The 21,069-nt window shown below is 44.1% G+C and overlaps 1 protein-coding gene across 2 annotated transcripts in view; it reads left to right on the top strand.

The window, feature by feature from the left end:
- The window catches only part of SPAST (spastin), a 77,664-nt gene that overhangs the window by 52,376 nt on the left and 4,219 nt on the right, over window positions 1-21,069 (top strand). For both annotated transcript variants that reach the window (XM_077283153.1, XM_077283152.1), the window contains 4 exons: window positions 8,077-8,151; window positions 8,240-8,311; window positions 14,190-14,265; window positions 15,669-15,760. In XM_077283153.1, the coding sequence (XP_077139268.1) occupies window positions 8,077-8,151; window positions 8,240-8,311; window positions 14,190-14,265; window positions 15,669-15,760 (315 nt within the window). The remainder of the gene's footprint in view (window positions 1-8,076; window positions 8,152-8,239; window positions 8,312-14,189; window positions 14,266-15,668; window positions 15,761-21,069) is intronic.

Below are 21,069 nucleotides of genomic sequence, written 5' to 3'. Positions count from 1 at the left end.
TGGCCCGGTCATTAACGTGCAAACCACCCTCGGGGCTTAAGGGGTTAAAGGCACATTACCAGCTTTGCTGGTCTTTAAGGCACTTGTTCCTACATTCCTCTCATGACCAGTATTCCTGGTCTTAAAGGCACGTAACCAGCATGCCCTGGTCTTATAGACTCGTGACCAGTATTCCCTGGTCTTAAAGACACGTGTCCAGTATACCCTGGTCTTAAAAGCACATGACCAGTATGCCCTGGTCTTAAAGGCACGTGACCAGTATCCCCTGGTCTTAAACGCAATAACCAGTATGCCCTGGTCTTAAAGGCACATAACTAGTACGTCCTGGTTTTTCAAGGCCATGACCAGTATGCCCTGGTCTTAAGGGCACGTGACCAGTATCCCCTGGTCTTCAACGCAATATCCAGTATGCCCTGGTCTTAAAGGCACATGACTAGTACGTCCTGGTTTTCTAGGCACATGACCAGTATGCCCTGGTCTTAAAGGCTCATGTCCAGTACGCCCTGGCTTTTAAAGGCACACGACCAGTATGCCCAGGTCTTTAAGGCACGTGACCATTATGCCCTGGACTTAAAGGCTCAGGACCAGTACGCCCTGGTCTTAAACGCAAATGACCAGCATACCCTGGTTTTAAGGGCACATGACCATTATCTCCTGGATATCAGCATGCCCTGCTTTTAAAGGCACATGAACAGTATTTCATCTTACAAAAGGCACAAGACCAGTATTCCCTGGTCTTAAAGGCTCATGGCCAGTAACCCCTAGCCTTAAAAGCGCATGACCAGTATTTACTGGTCTTAAGGGCACATCATCTATCCTAAGCTGGTCACCCTAACTGAGCTCTGGAGCACTCACATGCTCCCTTTCCTACAATGGGAGCCGTCGGCTAGCAGGGGCCGCAAGTATTCTAGAAAAACGTACAGGTTCTAGAAAATCTCCATCAACATTTGACGGTGATGCACTGGATGACCTCTAAGTAGGATACCATACCTGGTCGGAATTTTATGGGCGACGGGTCCCTTTAAGGGCTCCGATTTCCCCCCACACCTTCAACAGACGAGCACACGGAGTGTCGCCTCCATGTATCTTCTTCTGCATCCAGGTCTATCGCCACAACCTGCCCTGTCCACTCGGAAACCTCAATTCTGGGGATGTACTGAGGCACACATTTGTGGCGTCCCAACAAGGAGGTTTTTCCCCCCTTTGTATCAGATGCAAGAAAGTGGACGATTCCTCTCCACTTCCCTGTTAAGAGATGGTGGATCGAGGTTTTTTATTTTTTATTTATTTTTATTTTTTTCCTTATTTTCTTCTCTGCACGATGGCAGAGACCTGCTGGTTACAGTCCCGCATTCTGTCACTTGTCAGACTCGCCGGGCAGAATTTCTTGCGGTATTCCTACCAGTATCCTGGCCGGTGTATCATCAATTAAGATTCCACAGACGGTCGGATAGCAGGTCTAGTTAGTTCCGTCCTGTGGTTTCGGGTTTAGCGCTCTACCCTTCCTTAGCCGCCACATGGGTTGCTTGACCAAAGGGAGAGAATGAAAGTCTCCGGGTCCCAGACCTTATCTACTTCGTTCCACAGTATAGCTGGCCAATCAAATCTTCTGAGCGGGAGACTAGCAAGGGATCGTATCTCTTTTTCAAGCTCAACCAGCAGTGGAAGCATTGGCCAGGACAGTCTAGATCTAAGGGATCTTGGTTCCAAAATGGAGGGAATGAAAAGTATCTCCATTTCTGGACCCCAAACTTCTAACAACCTTTGACAGGGCCCTCTCTTTTTTCGGATGGAGTTCCTCCGCTCAGCCACTACTTCAACAGAGAAACGTGGTTGTTTTCTGGCATCCATCGTCATCCGGGATTCTTCCCTCACATACCTATTTCTCCTCTCTACTATAATCTCTTCGCCTTTCCATTCGCGAACAGTATTTTCACGACCTGGCCCTTCTGCCTGGCTACCACACCAGAGTGGTCGCAAGGGTCATGACGGTTGTCATGTGCTTCCTGCACCTTAGAAACATGGTCGTCCTGCCCTACTCGGTCGACTCTCTAGCCGCTCTACAAGGACTACGCTAAGTCGTCTATATCACTTGCAATACCCTCTCTCTTGGGCTAGCAGCTAAACTTAGACAAGTTTTTTCCTCATTCCCAGCCCAGCAGATCCTCTTTGACGATGATCCTGCACAAGAAGGATGGTAATTCTCTCTCTCGAGTCAAGGTCGTGGCCCTTCAACACGGAGCTTGTGCACTTGATCACTCATTCCCTCGGTTCATTCAATTAGCTAGGAGGGTTCCGAGCAATAAGATGAAAACGGAAGTAGTTTTCTTTTGCTCCGCTCGTTTTCAGCAAGTCAATCAGGCTTTCAAAAGGTAGTTTCTAAGCTCCTTCCTCATCCAGAGCCTTCTTCTGGTCCAATGGTTATTAGGGATACCAATGCCCGTCTTCTTCTCCCGATCATTTCTCTGGGGATCTGAACAGTACGGCCAATCCCACAGCAGGTCCACTGCCCTTAGGCGGGTCAACCATCCGTCTTCAATTTGGATAATGCCACGGCTGTGCCATACGTCAATCATCTCGCAGGTACCCACAGTCAAGCGCCATGGCCGAGGTACCTCGCACTCTCTGATGGGCCGAGATCTATCATTCGGTGATCTCAACAGTACATGTCCCTGGAGTAGAACACTGGGCGGCTGACATATTCAGCCGTCAGGGTTTTCTCCTCAAGTGAGTGGGAACTTCACTCGGAAGTCTTCCTTCACATCTGCCTTCACTGGAGTACTCCAGATGTAGGTCGGATGGCGTCCAAGCTGAATGCCTATGTACTCCAGTTCATGGTTTGGCTGCAAGATCCAAGTCCATCGCAGTGCATACTCCGTTTCTTCCACGGTACCAATTTCCATAACTCCTCTTCCACTACGTCTGAGACCTTTTTGGAAGCGGAAAAGGCCCCCAGTGATCCTGGGAGACCCGCACTGACCATGTCAGGTTTTCTTGCTTGCGGTACTAGTATTTCTCCGTCTTATTTCGTCAAAATTGGAAATATGGACCTTCTCGCAGGGAGTCTCCACCTGTAGTTCTTCCCTACCGCGTACCGTTAGATCTGGGGGACCTTAATGGTCCTGGGGATCTTACAGTACACTCCTTTTTCGATCCAGAAAGACTTTACGATAAGGGAACGTCACTCCCCTTTCTTCTATGCGTTCTTGTCATCCTGATGAGTCTTCAGAGCGTCCCACTCTGTTCCTTTCAGTCTTTTTTCCTTATTACCATCTATGCATCGTTGCCCTCAAGCCATCCCATTCCCTCGTTGCCAAGGTGGTTTTGTATTCCCACTGTTGCAGGGGCATCGTCCTCTCATCTTTCGGCTCCAGTCCACACATCGGAATGGGTTCTCCATAATCTGGAAGAAGTGAGTGCTCCAAGTGGGTACGTATCGAGGACGGCGTCCTTCCAAAGGTTGGACACTTTGCTTGGGCTTCTCGATGGTAAGTAGGCTTCCCGATGGTCACAGGAAGGGTTTAGCCGGGTTCATCGGCCACGTTAGCCTGGTGGATTCTTTTCACCATCCAGGAGTCCTTCCGTGCTAGATGTCAGCCTATCTCCCTGTCTCAGGTCCGCATGCATTCTTGAAGCACTATAATTCACACACTTCCTCAGATGTGAGTCTGGGCAGGCGGACTTTGCAGGCCGCCTTGGCGCACTTGTAAGTAGCGGTTACACGGCCTGATCTGATGTTGTCCCCACTCAGGGACTGCTTTGGGACGTCCCATGGTCTGTGTCCCCCAATGAGGCGAAGGAGAAATAGGGATTTTTGTGTACTTACCGTAAAATCCTTTTCTCCGAGCCATTCATTGGGGGACACAGCTCCCTCCCTATTATTAGTTGTATTTGTTTTTATCATTTGATATGTTATACTCTCATATATGATGTGACATGCTATACGCTTATATGTTATTGATCTACTGCTTTTGCACCGAACTGGTTAGCTGGGAGCCAGCAGAGGGGTGTATACTGCAGGGGAGGAGCTAACTTTCTTTGTAATACTTAGTGTCAGCCTCCTGGTGGCAGCAGCATACACCCATGGTCTGTGTCCCCCAATGAATGGCTCGGAGAAAAGGATTTTACGGTAAGTACACAAAAATCCCTATTTTACTTTGGGGTTTTCCGCATCTAATGCAATTTTTGTACGGAAAGTCTGCAAAAAAGTCAATATATCCACAAGAGAAATTGATGTTGCGGATTAGAAAAGCACACTACAAGTCAGTTTATGCTGCTTAATCCCTTAACGTTCAATGATGGGCAGAGTCCGTCAATGGACGCCTTCCCATTTGGTGCAGGCTCCGGCAATGAGCCCACACCTTTTCTGGCACATGACAGCTGATCTGATGAGCTGATATGTGACCTGAACAGCCGAGGGGTGGAAAAGCGATTCACCCGCTGCTGTTAACATGTTAAATGCTGCTGTCAAACTCTGACAGCGGCATTACACATGCACGCGCAGGAAGCATGTCATTACCTCCTCCCAGTGGCACCCATGTCACATGACCGTGGGTCGCCGATGGGTTGGCATGACAACACGGAGTCAGCCGGAGACCCCTGTGGTTATCATAGCCGGATAGCAAGTGAGCATATCTGCTACATAGATCAGGGCTGTAGCCCTGCTCTATGTAGCACAAGCAGTCCAGCTTCTAGTCTCCCATGGAGACTACTGAAGCAAGAAAAAAAAATAAAAAAAATAAATAAAAATTAAATATTAAAAAAATCTAAGTTTAAATCACCCCCCTTTCGCCCCATTCAAAATAAAACAATAAAAAAATCAAATATTACACATATTTGGTATCGCCGTGTTCAGAATCGCCCGATCTATCAATACATAAAAAGAATGAATCCAATGGACAAATAAGGTTTTGAATTCTTATTTAATGTATTGTGTTCAAATTTTTTTGATTCAAAATATGTATATTTTTACCATTTAATGGTTTTTAAAATAGATATATATATATATATAAAATATTCTATTCTATCTATCGGGGACATCCACATGTGCCCTCGTTATAGGGAAAACAGCCCACCGCAGTGAGGACAGACCTGGAATTGAGCTGCTCTTGTTAGATTACCGGAGCTTTAGGCCACCTTCAGTATTTGCTCCACTCCTGGTTTTATCTTTCAAAGGCCGGCGTCACACTCGGTGTAAGACATAACGGTCCGTATTTTACGGCCGTAATACGGCCGAAATACGGTGAAATGTTCCCAAAATAGTGATCCGTAGGCAGGGTGTGTCAGCGTATTTTGCGCATGGCATCCTCCGTATGTAATCCGTATGGCATCCGTACTGCGAGATTTTCGCGCAGGCTTGCAAAACCGACATCTAATGGATTTATGTGCTCAAATGTTCATTAAAACATATATACAGTATATATATATATATATATATATATATATATGTAATTGAGACACATATATATATATATATATTCTGTATTTAGATTTCATTCAGCGCGATATCTGTGAACAGCCGGTAATTCAATTGCCGGCTTTTCATTTCTCCTGCACAAACCCGACAGGATATGAGACATGGTTTACATATAGTAAACCAGCTCATATCCCCTTTTTTTTGCATATTCCACACTACTAATGTTAGTAGTGTGTATGTGCAAAATTTCAGCGCTGTAGCTGCTGAAATAAAGGGTTAAATGGCGGAAAAAATTGGCGTGGGCTCCCGCGCAATTTTCTCCGCCAGAATGGTAAAGCCAGTGACTGAGGGCAGATATTAATAGCCAGGAGAGGGTCCATGGTTATTGGCCCCCCCGTGGCTAAAAACATCTGCCCCCAGCCACCCCAGAAAAGGCACATCTGGAAGATGCGCCTATTCTGGCACTTGGCCACTCTCTTCCCACTCCCTGTAGCGGTGGGCTATGGGGTAATGAAGGGTTAATGCCACCTTGCTATTGGAAGGTGACATTAAGCCAGATTAATAATGGAGAGGCGTCAATTATGACACCTATCCATTATTAATCCAATTGTTTGAAAGGGTTAAAAAACACACACACACATGATTAAAAAGGATTTTAATGAAATAAACACAGCGGTTGTTGTAATAATTTATTGTTCTCGCAATCCATTTCCAGGCCCTCGCTTGGCAAAATAATTAACGCACAAGATACATACCTTCTGATGTCAGATCACGTCCCACGAAGTAATCCATCTGAAGGGGTTAACTAATATTACAGGCACAGCTGCGATAAACCACTCGCTCGTGCCTGTAATCCCCCGGGTGCTGAAAGGAAAGCAGGATCTATACTTACATTGAGTCGCGGTGAGGCGCCCTCTGGTGGATGTTCTCATGAACTGCAGCCTGGGAACTTTTTCCCACGCTCCAGGTCATATGAGGACATCCACCAGGGGGCGCATCACCGCGACTGAAGGAAATGTAGGTCATTGACCTACATTTCATTCATTCGCCGGGGGATTACAGGCACGGAGCACAGCTGCATTTAGCAGGGCTCCTGCCTGTAATATTAGTTAACCCCTTCAGATGGATTACATCGTGGGACGTGATCTGACATCAGAAGGTATGTATATTGTGCGTTTATTATTTTGCCAAGCGAGGGTTTGCAAATGGATTGCGAGAACAATAAATTATTACAACAACCGCTGTGTTTTTCATTAAAATCCTTTTTAATCATGTGTGTGTTTTTTTAACCCTTTCCTACAATTGGATTAATAATGGATAGGTGTCATAATTGACGCCTCTCCATTATTAATCTGGCTTAATGTCACCTTCCAATAGCAAGGTGGCATTAACCCTTCATTACCCCATATCCCACCGCTACAGGGAGTGGGAAGAGAGTGGCCAAGTGCCAGAATAGGCTCATCTTCCAGATGTGCCTTTTCTGGGGTGGCTGGGGGCAGATGTTTTTAGCCACGGGGGGGCCAATAACCATGGACCCTCTCCTGGCTATTAATATCTGCCCTCAGTCACTGGCTTTACCACTCTGGCAGAGAAAATTGCGCGGAAGCCCACGCCAATTTTTTCCGCCATTTAACCCTTTATTTTAGCAGCTACAGTGCACAAATTTTGCACATACACACTACTAACATTAGTAGTGTGGAATATGCAAAAAAAAGGGGGATATGAGATGGTTTACTGTATGTAAACCATGTCTCATATCATGTCGGGTTTGTGAAGGAGAAGGAAAAAGCCGGCAATTGAATTACCGACTTTTCACTAACACCGATGCGTATTTCTCGCAAGTCACACTGCAGGTCCGTGTGGAATCCGTATTTTTCTCGCCCCCATAGACTTTCATTGGCGTATTATTAGCGCAATACGCTGACAAACGCAGCATGCTGCTATTTTGTACGGCCGTAGAAAGCCGTATAATACTGAACCGTAATATACGGCTAATAGGAGCAGCCCCATTGAGAATAATTGTGCCGTATGTAATGCGAGTTTTACGGACGTAGTTTCTGCGCTCTTACGTCCGTAAAACTCGCCAGTGTGACGCCGGCCTAATACTGATGGAAAATACTGAACGTGTGAACACGGCCTAAAAAACAGTATTGAGGAAAATAGAGCTGTGGGTCAGGAAAACCCGATTTTTAAACTGGAGCAAACAGTCCTAAGAGAGTCCACTAAAACTTGGCGCAGAGTCGGGTCTCTCCCAATTATCCTTACTGTCTTTCAAACGTTGTGTACTCTGAAACATTGCAGCGTTTTGGAATAAAGCCTACCTCGCTGCAGTCCAGCAGCCGGCATCTGATTTATGGTTCCCTTTTAGGAAACTTGTGTAAAAATGCTTACATTTCAGGTCTGTGGTCTTTTATTTTAAAAAAATAAAATGATAAATTCATTAAAGCCCAAAAGGAAGCCTTTATTTGTCAGAATAGTGATTGCCCCAGGATGCAAGGGTTGTACTGAGTGACGTTTTTACTACAACTTGAATGTTCACTTTAAAAATAAATGTCTTTCTTTGGACTATTGTGACACACACACACATTACATGAAGTATATTGGATAGTTATGTGTAGGTTCTTAGTCCTAAAATCTGTCATTACTTGATTTTCTTCCAGCTGTTCACTGGGCTTAGAGCGCCTGCTCGTGGGCTACTACTCTTTGGTCCTCCAGGAAATGGAAAAACTATGTTGGTAAGATTTACAGCAGTATGTTAGTTGCCGTATATTTTGATGATTGTTATACTTATACTTATTTGTTTTGTCCTATTTTACCTCTCAGGCCAAAGCGGTAGCAGCTGAGTCAAATGCAACCTTCTTTAATATAAGTGCAGCCAGTCTCACCTCTAAATATGTAAGTCCCATATGTATGGAAGGTGTGTGTGTGTGTGTGTGTATAATATGTTTTGTATTATATTAGTACTGTGCAGAAGTTTTAGGCACCTGTAGAAAGTATGCTGCCTAGAATTGATACAGTTTTGAAGGCTAAGGGTGGTCATTTTAAATATTGCTTCTGTTTCTTAAAGAATTTTTACCTATCATCATTTTGCCTAAAACTTTTGCACAGAATCTAAAATTATATATTAAATTCTGGCATGCTATATTCTTTTGACTTCATCCGGTGTATATCCGACATGGAACAAATTCATTATGCAACTCCACAGATATATGTGCAGCGCTGTGTTGTGTAGTATTCTGTTTTTCTCAGTCGCCCATGACAGCACTACCAGAGAGAGGGGATCCGCCCTTCAGGGACAGGAAACCTACAGGATAAAAGGGCGGTACCTCTCCCCTGCATCAGTTTGGTTTCCTGTCCCTGACTGGGAACCTCCTTGGACGGTACCTGCGTGAAGACCGACCGACGAGGACCGGGGCCGGCCAGTCCGACTTCTGGCAGCGGGGACGCCCCTGCCACGGCTGGTCCGGTATCCGAAGCCGCCACAGCTCCGACTGATGGGTCCGGTAGTGTGTGCGGGGGGAAGCGCAGCCGCCGCTCTGATGGGAGCCTGGGGCTTCACCATGCTGTAAGAAAATGCCGAAATCCAAGATGGCGCCGCATCGGAGGTAGTAATGGAACTTCCGGTTCAGGGGCGCCGCTGTGAGTGACTGCACCAAGATGGCGCTGCCCCGGAACCGGAATACTCCATTTCCGGGTTGCTGGCTGTGGGCATGCGCTGTAGAGAGAGAGAGAGAAAAAAAAGGACGCTTCCTCTTTTCCGCAGCCACAGGTGAAGGGGGTTAATGGCATTTATATGAGGAAAGGCGACGGAGGCTCCTGGCTGCAGGCTGTTCCACGGTAATACCATGGAGGACAGCGATCAGCAGCTCCATCCGCCGCTGCCACCGCAGCAGCAACAACAACAGCGCCGTCGGCAGAAATCGGACATCCAGGAAAAACGGATTTCTGCAGGCAACCGAAGCTCTCGGTCTGATAGCCGTTCCACTCAGCGCAGTAAAAACTCGTGTGTGGCAAATCAGCTGCCTCCCACGGATGCTTCTCAGGCGACCCCTCCTCCACAACTGGTACCTGTGGCTGCGTCAGATTGGTGAGTGATCTTCGTGAAAGTTCACCTTTTGTAATTAGGGTTCCCCTTCTCTATTTATCTTAGGCAAGGAAGAGAACGGGGAAGATGAAGCATAGAACCTGCCCCCTATGTGAAAAAGCTTTGTCACAGACGTTGGATAAAAAGCTATGTGGGTCTTGTATAGAACGAGTCCTCTGTGAGGAGACCCCAAACTTTGCCTCCGAATTACGATCCGTAATTAAATCGGAAGTTGAGACTGCGTTTAATTCCTTTAAAAGTGGGAAGATTGCTAAAAAACAACCTATTTCCCTTGCGGATTCTGACCCTTCCTACTCTGGGAGTAAGAGCTCAGATACGCATGACTCCTCATCCTCTTCGTCGGATAACGAGAGTGGAGGTCGTCATTGTTTCCCCCTAGAAGAGGTTGATGGCCTTGTTAAGGCGATAAGATCTACAATGGGGGTTCTGGACCCCCGTCCTGATAAAACTGTTCAGGACATTGTTTGGGGGACTATCTCAAAGAAAACGTAAAGTATTCCCCCTTAACGAAAATATACAGGCATTAATTAAAAAGGAGTGGGAGAAACCGGAAAGGAAAAATGCATCGGTCCCCTCTATTAAAAGGAAGTACCCCTTTGAAGATGAAGCTTCTGCTACATGGGATAAAGCCCCCAAACTAGATGTTGCGGTGGCTAAAGCCTCAAAAAAGTTTGCCTTACCGTTTGAGGACATGGGAACCCTGAAAGATCCTCTCGATAAGAGAGCAGATACCTTTCTCAAAGGGGCCTGGGAGTCAGCAGGAGGATGCTTAAGGCCTACCATATCGGCAGCTTGCACGTCACGGTCTCTAATGATCTGGGTTGATAACCTAGAAAAACAGCTCAGAGATGGGGTCCTGAGAACTAAAATCTTAGAGTCTATCCCTATGATTAGAGGAGCTACGGCGTTCCTAGCGGATTCTTCGGCTGACTCCATTAAATTGACATCTAAATCTGCAGCCCTTTCAAATGCAGCGCGTAGAACCTTATGGTTGAAAACCTGGCCAGGGGACTTGCAAACTAAACAGAAACTTTGTTCCATCCCGTGTGAAGGCAAGTTTCTCTTTGGAGAAACTCTGGATGATATCCTGCAAAAAGCGGGTGATAAAAAGAAAGGTTTTCCCATCCTGGCCCCAACATATAATAAGCGGCCTTTTCGGAACAGAAAATTTTTTAAAAGGCGACCACCAAGAGAACAAACTCGATGGGATGACGGGAGAAGGAAGGATAGAGGGTTCCTTTTTGGTAACTCCCCTCGCGATAAAAAAAAACCCCTCCAAGTGACATCTCTCCCAGGGTGGGAGGGAGATTATATCAATTCCTCCCGGCCTGGGAGAAAATTTCGACCAGCCCTTGGATTATAAATTTAATACGAGAAGGGCTTTGCATAAACTTTCTATCCTTACCCCCAAGGAATTATGTGGTAACACCGCTGAGGTCGTCTCCCCTACAGCAAGAAGCCCTGGAGCTAGAAATAGTAAAACTATTAAACAAATCTGTCATCCAAGAGGTCCCCCCTCTGGAGAGGGGAAAGGGATTTTACTCTCCATTGTTCCTGGTGCCCAAACCAGACGGAACCTTCCGAACCATAATAAACTTACGGAACTTGAATACCTATGTAAAAAACCAGAGGTTCAAAATGGAGTCAATAAAGTCAACGATAAAAAATCTGTTTCCAAACTGTTTTATGATAGTTCTAGATCTCAGCGATGCATATTATCACGTCCCCATCCACAAGTCTTCTCAGAAATTCCTCAGACTGGCGGTAGTCATGAAAGGACAGACAAGGGAATACCAATACAAGGCTCTCCCATTTGGTATATCAATTGCACCTCGCGTCTTCACCAAGCTGATAGCAGAGATGATGGCGCATCTGAGAGAGGAAAACGTCTTGATTATTCCGTATCTAGACGACTTTCTGATTGTGAGCAATTCGGCCGAACTCTGCTGCCAGCAACGCGACAGAGTCATAGACATTCTAAAAAAATTGGGGTTGTTAGTGAACCTCCAAAAGTCGAAGCTGGAACCAGCCAGGGTTCAAGAATTTTTGGGTCTCACCTTAGACTCAAATTCTCAAATGTGTCTCCTTCCACACGAGAAAAAACAAAAAATAATCCACTTAGTGTCAGAAGCACGTGCGAACCCTACTGTGACCTTAAGGAAGGCGATGTCACTACTGGGTTCCCTCTCTGCTTGTCTTCCAGCAGTTCAGTGGGCACAGCTCCACACAAGACCCCTCCAGTGGGACGTTTTAAAAAACCAGAAACTACTGGGAGGGCGGTTAGAAGGTCACATGACTCTAGATTTGCTTACTATTCGTTCCCTAGCCTGGTGGTTAAATCCCAGCAACTTGTCAAAGGGAGTTCCTTGGGTGATAGAGACATCTCAGATAGTCACTACAGACGCAAGTCCCACAGGGTGGGGGGCTCACCTGGACAACAGAATCGCTCAGGGGTTATGGACAAATCGGGAGCTCGTGTCTTCCTCAAATCAAAAAGAACTGAGAGCGGTAATGCATGCCTTACTGTACTTTCTAAACGAGCTACAAGGTCATCATGTCCGAGTATTCTCGGACAACAGAGTAGTGGTAGCTTACCTAAACCACCAGGGGGAACCAGATCCCAAACATTAATGAGGACCACCTCCGAAATTTTCAGCTTGGTTCAAAACAACTTTCTTTCCCTTTCGGCCCTACACATAAAGGGGGTAGAAAACCAGAAAGCGGACTTCTTGAGTCGTACCCAATTAAAACAGGGAGAGTGGTCTCTAAATCAGGGAATCTTCAACAAAATCACAGATCTATGGGGAGTCCCTGTGGTAGACTTCTTTGCCAACTCTCACAACAGGAAGGTGGAAGCCTTCTGCTCCCTAGATCCCGGGGGGAACCCTCAGGCTGTGGATGCATTCACAATTCCCTGGACACAAACACTTGCGTATGCTTTTCCCCCACCATTCTCATTCCAGCTGTCCTGCGGAAGGTCAGGCAGGACAGATCCAGACTCATCCTAATAGCCCCCTTCTGGCCCAGGAGAGCCTGGTTCTCGTGGCTGAGGATGCTATCGATCACCGATCCCTGGGTTCTTCCGGATCTTCCGGACCTCCTGTCTCAGGGACCGGTGTTCCACCCTCAGTCAGAGAATTTACATCTGACAGCATGGTATTTGAGAGGTCACTATTGAGGGAAAGAGGGTTTTCTGACAATCTAGTGTCCACGCTAATGAAAAGTAGAAAACCTGTGACCACAAAAATTTACGGTAAAACCTGGAAAAAATTTCTATCCTCCTCGGGGGTAAGGTTGCAGGACGGGGTCCCCATCACTGAAATATTAGAGATCTTACAAAAAGGGTTAGACCTAGGCCTTTCAGTAAGTACATTAAAGGTACAAATAGCAGCCCTAGGGCATTATACTGTGAAAACATATCAGCCAACCCTTGGGTAGTACGGTTCATCAGAGCAGCTGCAAGGTCTAAACCCGTAACTATACAGAAGTTACCATCCTGGGATTTGAACTTAGTATTGTCAGCTCTAACAGAATCTCCGTTCGAGCCTTTAGAATCACTTCCTCTTAAGATTCTTTCACTTAAAACTGCCCTCCTAATAGCCCTGACCTCGGCCCGTAGAATAAGTGACCTCCAAGCCCTATCTGCAAACCCTCCATTTACACAGATCCTGGATGATAGAGTTATACTAAAAACAGACCCTGCCTATTTGCCAAAAGTTGCATCCTCATTTCATAGATCTCAGGAAATAATACTTCCTTCTTTTTGTCCAGACCCTAGAAATAAGAAGGAAGAGAAATTCCACACACTAGATGTGAAAAGGTGTCTAGCCCAATACCTTAAAATCACCCAGCAGCATAGGAAGGAAGGGTCTCTTTTTATCTGCTTCCAGGGGCCCAGAAAAGGACTCAAAGCTTCTAAAGGCACTATTGCTCGATGGGTAACAGACGCAATAGCCTTGGCGTACTCATCCACCGGAAACGCCGTTCCAGAGGGACTGAAGGCCCACTCTACGAGGGCTATGGCGACCTCCTGGGCCGAAAGGTCGGAGGTACCATTAGATCAAATCTGTAAAGCGGCCACCTGGTCATCACCTTCAACCTTTTTCAGACACTACCGCTTAGACCTAGCCTCTTCATCTGATCTGACCTTCGGAAGAAGGGTTCTGCAGGCTGTGGTCCCTCCCTAAGCAATAATCTCTGAAATTCTCTCTGGTAGTGCTGTCATGGGCGACTGAGAAAGTCATAGTTACTCAGCGATAACGGTGTTTCTCAGAGCCCATGACAGCACCTGCTTATTCCCCCCCCTCATCACGTGTGCGGTGAGCACATTATTTTGTGTGAAGTGGCTTTCCATATAGACACGGTCTTTACTTGTTAAGAGATACGATAAATTGTATACTTTTTTTGTTGTTATGACCAACCTGGAGGACCTCCGATGCTCTGTAAACAAACCTGATGCAGGGGAGAGGTACCGCCCTTTTATCCTGTAGGTTTCCTGTCCCTGAAGGGCGGATCCCCTCTCTCTGGTAGTGCTGTCATGGGCTCTGAGAAACACCGTTATCGGTGAGTAACTATGACTTTGCACCCTTTTGCTGTATACTGCTGTATGTGTCTATACACTTTTCATATATTTTTACTTGTGTTTTTTTTTTTGTCCTTTATTTCTAGGTAGGAGAAGGTGAAAAATTAGTGCGTGCCCTCTTTTCTGTGGCTAGAGAACTACAACCATCTATAATTTTTATAGGTAGGAAATAAATGGCTGCTCTTTTTCGTAGCTGTGAAATATCCATTTCAGATGTGATTTTTTTTTTTTTTTGCATTTTTGCTCTTATGATCCGTGTAAAAAAAAAAAGGAATAAATTGTGTGATTGGACATATTACAGTTTAGACAAGGAAAACCCCAAACCTGCCGAATGCTGTAAAAACGTTACATTTATTTATTTTCTGTTGCATTTTATCGTGTTCTTTCCAAATTTTCTTCTCTGCATGAGGTTTGTGATATTTCATGGCAGTGCAGGCAAATGACATTTCTGGTTGCGAGGTGGAATAAAAAAACGTTCAGGGGACATGAATTAAGTGAGTCAGAATTATGTTGGCATCGCCCACACATGTAGACAAAACATTGTAGATCAAGTGTCTTAAAGGGATTATTTTGGGTGGTGAGAGATTTTTCAGAAGTTGCCAAATAGAAGTGACTTTTCATATAATAACTAAGCATTGTTAATAGTGATGAGCGAATGTGCTTGGATAAGGCATTATCTGAGTACAGTTGTGTGCGAAGTGTCTTTGGCGTGCCCGAATAATATGTTGAAGTTCCCGCTCATGGATGTCTTGTTGCTGTTAGACAGCTGCGACGCATGCGAACTCGGCTTCAGGAAAATGGCCGCCGCGATCTCCATCTGCGCACGCGCGGCATCCCGCGGCCATTTTCCTGAAGCCCCGGGCAGCAGAGCACTCATCTGCGCACGCGCGGCCTCAGGAAGATGGCCGCCGCCACGGAAAAGCCGGTGAATAGCGCAGATCGCGCTCTTTGTCTGCCGCTGCGCAGTGCATTCGGCAGTTGCGCATGCGCAAAACACTACGCCAACGTCGGGACGATAAGCAAGAGGTGGGGGAGAAACAGCCATTTCACCACGCCCTTTTGACCAGACCAGCGTGATTGACAGGCGAAAACGGCGACTTTGGTAAGGTATTTTGGCAGCATAGGTGGGGAATCGGGGGACAAAAAATACACTATTGTAACGCACAGCTCAGGCCCTATTTAATGGTATTTTTATCTCATACTGAAAAAACGGGGTGACAGGTTCCCTTTAAGAATAAAGCCTGGGTGAAAACTTTATTTTAAGGCAGAATGGTATACCTGATTTTCTGCTTTCGTCACAAATTGGCATCTAATTTACATTTTTGTGGAATTTGTTAATAAAAATATCAATTTGATGCAAGTTGCATGAAGATGTCTTGGTGTATGAATTGCTGCTTATTTGCTTTTTGATAATGTGCCAGGTGACTGCTTTCAGTAAGTGTGAAAATGTTCTTGGCTACCAGAAGCTCAAAATCTTTTTAAAAAAAGAAAACAAAGTTAATAAATATTTGTCTTTTAGTTTTTTGTATGTATATTCAATTCTACCTCTCTTCTTTTCATTAAAGATGAAGTTGATAGCCTTTTATGTGAAAGGCGAGAAGGAGAACATGATGCAAGCAGACGATTAAAAACTGAATTTTTAATAGAGTTTGATGGTGTAAGTACGGATTATACATAAGGCAATATAAATCTAAAGTGTTCATATGTAGTGATGAGCGAACGTACTCTCTTAAAATGGTGTTATCTGAGCATGCTTGTGTGCTGACCATGTCTTGTGTGCTCGAAAAATATGCTCGCATCCCCGCAGCTGCATGTCTCACGGCACATGCAGGGATTGCCTAACAGATATGAGACATGCAACCGCAGGGACTCTAACATATTTTTTGAGCACACCAAAGACAAGCAGCACCCGAGCATGCTCAGATAACGCCTTTTTCGAGCACGTTCGCTCGTGGCTATTCGTATGCTTATTTGTGCTAGAAATTGCTACTCTTAATGTATTTTTATTTAGCTGTTATTATCCTTGTTGTTCATAAGAAGGTTCTGCTAATTTTAACATTCTCTAAAGCCCAAGGAAACCTGCTACTCTGATACACCGGTACTTATTTATAGTTTTTCAAGTTATAATATTAATGGCCCATCCCTTTTAATACTCAAAACCCCCAAAATGTGCAAAAGATCATTGCATTTATAAAATGTGAGTAGAATAAATCTTTGTCGCACAAATAAAAACATTGAAAAATGTGCCCACTGCGCCATAACCTGTTCCCCAGGCCAAAATCTGACACTGGGATACAGCCCATATGACTGGCATGTCTGTTGCATATGCAACTCTCTTTTGGGGAAGTGGGTGTAAATGGGCACTATACTAATTTATATATAATGCAATATCAGAAGAGGTTAACAGCAACACTGTTCTAAATTGGCTCGTATGAGAACGAGGACCTGACTTGTATCGCCACAGGAGGTGGCTTCCTCAGGGATACACAATCAATATTCAGGCTTAAGTCAGTGCCGGAGAGTGGATTCTTCTACTATAGGTAATAATTTATACCGTACAGATTAGTAAGCCTGCAGTCAAGGATGATTAGCATGTTTTTGCTTAACTATAGCAGGGGAAGTGAGAATTGTGGATAGGGGGTTTGGAACTGTTGCTTTTAATATAGTTTGATTTAAGCCATTTAATTAGGTTTCCAAATATTAATACTGGCATTTTCTTTTATGATCATTTTCTATTATGTTGATGATTATGAATTATTTAATACTTTCACACTTTTTAAACATTGGGCATATTTTGACCTGTGCATTTGTTTTTTTGCGGCATGAGTTGTATTTGTCAGTGGCGCCATTTTGAGATAAACTTATCTATCATCTAACAATTAATAAAGTTGTGTTTTGTTAAGTCTTACTCTATTTACTTACTAGACAAAGTGAAAACTTTGGATCCGTGTTATTGTGGCGATTTTATTTTGTTGTCGTTATTCTAGCTTTACATTTTTCCATCAGCTGAGCTGTGCTTATTTTCTTTTTTACAACAAGCTGTAAATTACATTGATGGTACGTACAGTAGTGACCAAAAGTTCTGCATTTTGTTTAAGTGTGTTATTTCTGTTTGGTAGTTGTGCTGCCATTTTCCTTGTGGTGATTTGAAAGTGCATGAAATTGTCATCATGCAAGACCTTAATTTTAACCAGAATTCTTTAGAATGTAGATATGGTCATTTGATTAAAGAAAACTGACTGCCAAAAGTTTTGCATACACTATTTTTTGATCAGAACATAGAGGGTAGTTCATTGTTACAGTGCCATAGCTTAGTATTTTGTAGCATAATATCTTGGGGGAATTGAAGCCACTCAGGTATTCAAGACATCTTGAGGGATCTTGCTCCATTCCAAATCTGCAAACCATTTATTTTTTTTGCCATGGGTAATGGCCCAAACTTGCTGCCCTCAATTATCCCAAATATCCTCTAAAAGGTTTAAATCAGGTGATTGGCTTGGTTATTGCAACAGGTGAACAATTTTCTTTGCTAACCAATTTTTTTACTAAATTGGATGTTATCTTAAGAACATTGCCTTGTTGCAATTTCCAGCCCCTGCCTACTTTAGTTTTACCATGTGGCAGCATTATATTCTCCATTATATTCTTTTACATTTTAGCATTCGTATTTCCTTCAATTCTATGCAGAGACCCAATGGCAGATGCAGAAAAGCAGCTCCAAACCATGACATTGCCGCCACCATGTTTCACTGTAGGTGTTTGATGCCTTACATCATTACATTTTCCAATTAGGCGGTATATATAGTGATGCCATCACTACCAAACAGATTGAACTTGGATGCATCCAACCACAACACCTTAGACCAATCTATCTCTTTCCGTTGGCTGTGTTGTTTGCAAAGAACTTGAAGGTCTAACTTGAGTTTGCCAGAGACTGAAGACTTCTTGACTGGAACTCATGCATTCAATCCTACAGCTCTTAGCCGTTGCACCACAGTTTGGCGACTCACTTTCAGTCATTTTGTGCAAAAGATGTACAGCACTTTTATAGACATCAGATTCTGATTTTTTTCTTAAAGGGATTCGGTCTCCCCCCTGGGATGTCTAGGACCTATTAATATGGGCATACATGTGATAGAATGTGAAATGTTACACTAGTCCTACCTGTATGCCTCGTATTAACCCCTTCATGAAGTATTTTCGTTTTTGCACTTTAGTTCTTTGCTCCCCTTCTTCCCAGAGCCATAACTTTTTATTTTTCTGTCAAAATGGCCATGTGAAGGCTTGTTTTTTGCGGGACTGCACTCCCTCCCTTCTGTGGGCACTGCATTCAGGGATCTTCTGTGAAAGCACCGGCAAGTTCTGCTCCAGTGACCTTTGGTGTGCGTGCCGATAAGGTGCTCTCCCCCACTTCCTCCCTGTATAGTCATGGCCATGTTCACATGGTTCCTAGCGATGCCTGTGCAGGGAGGAAGTGGAGGCGAGCATATTATCCGGGCTCACATCGGGGGCCCCAGTGACTCGCCTGCACAGAAGATCCCTGAATGCAGTGCCACAGAAGGGAGGATGAGGTGTGTATTTTTGAGGGAGTGCAAGGCGCAGGATTTCGAGGCCGTAATGGATGCCAGTGGAAGGGGGTAAGTATTACACTGAAGACAGGAGGCAGGGATTTCTTCCAGACACCGCAAGCCCCGAAGCCTGGAAGAAATCATTAACCTAAAGAAAGGAATATAACATTTCTCAGACTCAAGACCGTTAATATGAGGCGTATAGGTAGGACTAGTCTAAGATCTCTATTTCCTGTATGCCCATTTTAAAAGATCATATACGGGGATGACAGATTCCCTTTATTAATGTGATTCAACTACCCATTACAAAATATGACCGTTCTAAACATTTGCTGGGTCAAATGTTTTGCAAACACAATTTATCCTTATAACAGACAACCATTTGCTTCCAGTTTGCTAAAATCATGAAGAAAATGGCATCACAACAACCAGACAGAAATAATCACACTTCCCACAAGACTTACTTTTTAATCATTTATTTAAATCGCTTACAAGGGAGCCTCTTCAGCCAGTGTTTCAAGCTATAATACGTGCATGGAAAATACTTACAAAACTGGGTAGAGGATACAACAGATTTGACCAAATTAAAAATTTCCCATTCTCTGATTGAATATATAAATTTTCAATTATGAATATATGAACTAAATCAGGAATAAAAAAGGTTGAAGACCTATATCTGTATACCGGTAAACCTTTTAGTGATATCACAAACAAATATAATCTTCCTTTGGATTTTGTTGTTTGTTTTTCTTTCAAGATTAAAAAAAAAAACAAAAAAACACTCAAATTTATCCATAATAAAACACTTAAATTGGAAACTTTTGTGTGTGCATGGCTCCTCCGTCCTCCCCCTGTTGTGTGCATGGCTCCTCCGTCCTCCCCCCCCGCCCCCCCCTGTTGTGTGCATGGCTCCTCCGTCCTCCCCCCTGTTGTGTGCATGGCTCCGCTCAGCTCCCCCCTTCTTTCTCCGTCCTCCCCCGTCCTCCTCACCCTGCTTGTGCTGTCGCTGCATCTCTGTCCTGATGGCAGCTTCTTCCTGTGTTCAGCGGTCACTGGTACCGCTCATTAAAGTAATGAATATGCGCTCCATGCTTATGGGAGAGGAGACGCGTTCATATTCATTACTTTAATGAGCGGTACCACGTGACCGCTGAACACAGGAAGAGCTGCCTCACCGGGACAACAGTGATGCAGGGAGGACTTGCAGCGATCGTGCGAGGAGTGGGTGAGTATGATGTGACAGCCGCCAGCTCCTGACGCTCCCCCTCCCCCGCCGAGCCCCTGGGACAATGACTCGTGTATAAGCCGAGGGGGCGTTTTCAGCACAAACAAATGTGCTGAAAATCTTGGCTTATACACGAGTATATACGGTAGTTAGTAATGGTAATCACAAAACACTATGGTGTATTAAAAATGTATATGGCTATTTTAACAGGGATATAAATATAAAAATATAAAAATGCATACTTGTTTCGTTGGGAGTCTGACTTAAACATCACATTGCATGCGGAACAGTGGGAAAACGCCATTAAATATACTTATGCCTCTAATATATCCATGATACTTCACGAATCCTTTTTCAAGTTGTTAGTAAGATGGTATTACACTCCAACCTGACTTTCACATATAAATCATGAAAACTCCCCTCTTTGTTGCAGAAATTGTGGATTCCCTGGCAATTTGCTTCATATATTTTGGAGCTGTCAGAAAATTAAAAAACTTACAGAAGAATGTATCATTGCATATAAACCTTCTTTCTAATAGAAATCTTTTGATCACCCCCCAGATGGCACTTCTTTCTATTGAATTGGAAGACATTGACCCATCGATTTAAATTCGCCATAATTCATATTTTTTTTTTTTAGTGGTCAAAAATTCTCTGGCCTCTTGGTGGGGAAAAAAACAGAAGTGCCAAAATTCTCTGACATTGTGGACAAACTTCATTTACATAGTTCCCTGGAATGGAGATTTACCATCAATAATGATTGCCTTGCCAAATATTCCAGGAAATGTGACTGTTGGAATCGAACGTTCCCCGATCCATAGTCTTAATTGTATTAAGGAAACTTTATTTCTGCTTCATTTTTTCAGATTACCTATTGATTCTTTTTTCAACAGACTATTCTAATATAATGCTAAACATATGGTTTTAATTGTGGTCAAGACCTATTTTGTGACATCCAGTTGTATCCAGTATTATGTTTATTATTCTATTTCTGTACATGATACATATGTCTCCTTAAAGTGTTTATTAATGTCACATTCTAAAACTTGAGTTCTGTAAATGATGTTACCTTTCCCTCCCCCGTAACCGTTACATGTAACCTTTCCTACCCTTCAACCCTTTTAAAATTCAAAATTTAATACGGTAAATACATTTGAAATAGAAATAACCACA

Source organism: Ranitomeya variabilis, chromosome 2 (genome assembly GCF_051348905.1).
Source record: "Ranitomeya variabilis isolate aRanVar5 chromosome 2, aRanVar5.hap1, whole genome shotgun sequence".
NCBI classification, from domain to species: Eukaryota; Metazoa; Chordata; class Amphibia; order Anura; family Dendrobatidae; genus Ranitomeya; species Ranitomeya variabilis.
Note: the sequence above shows the minus strand (reverse complement) of the source record. Positions and strands in the feature narration are given on the sequence as shown.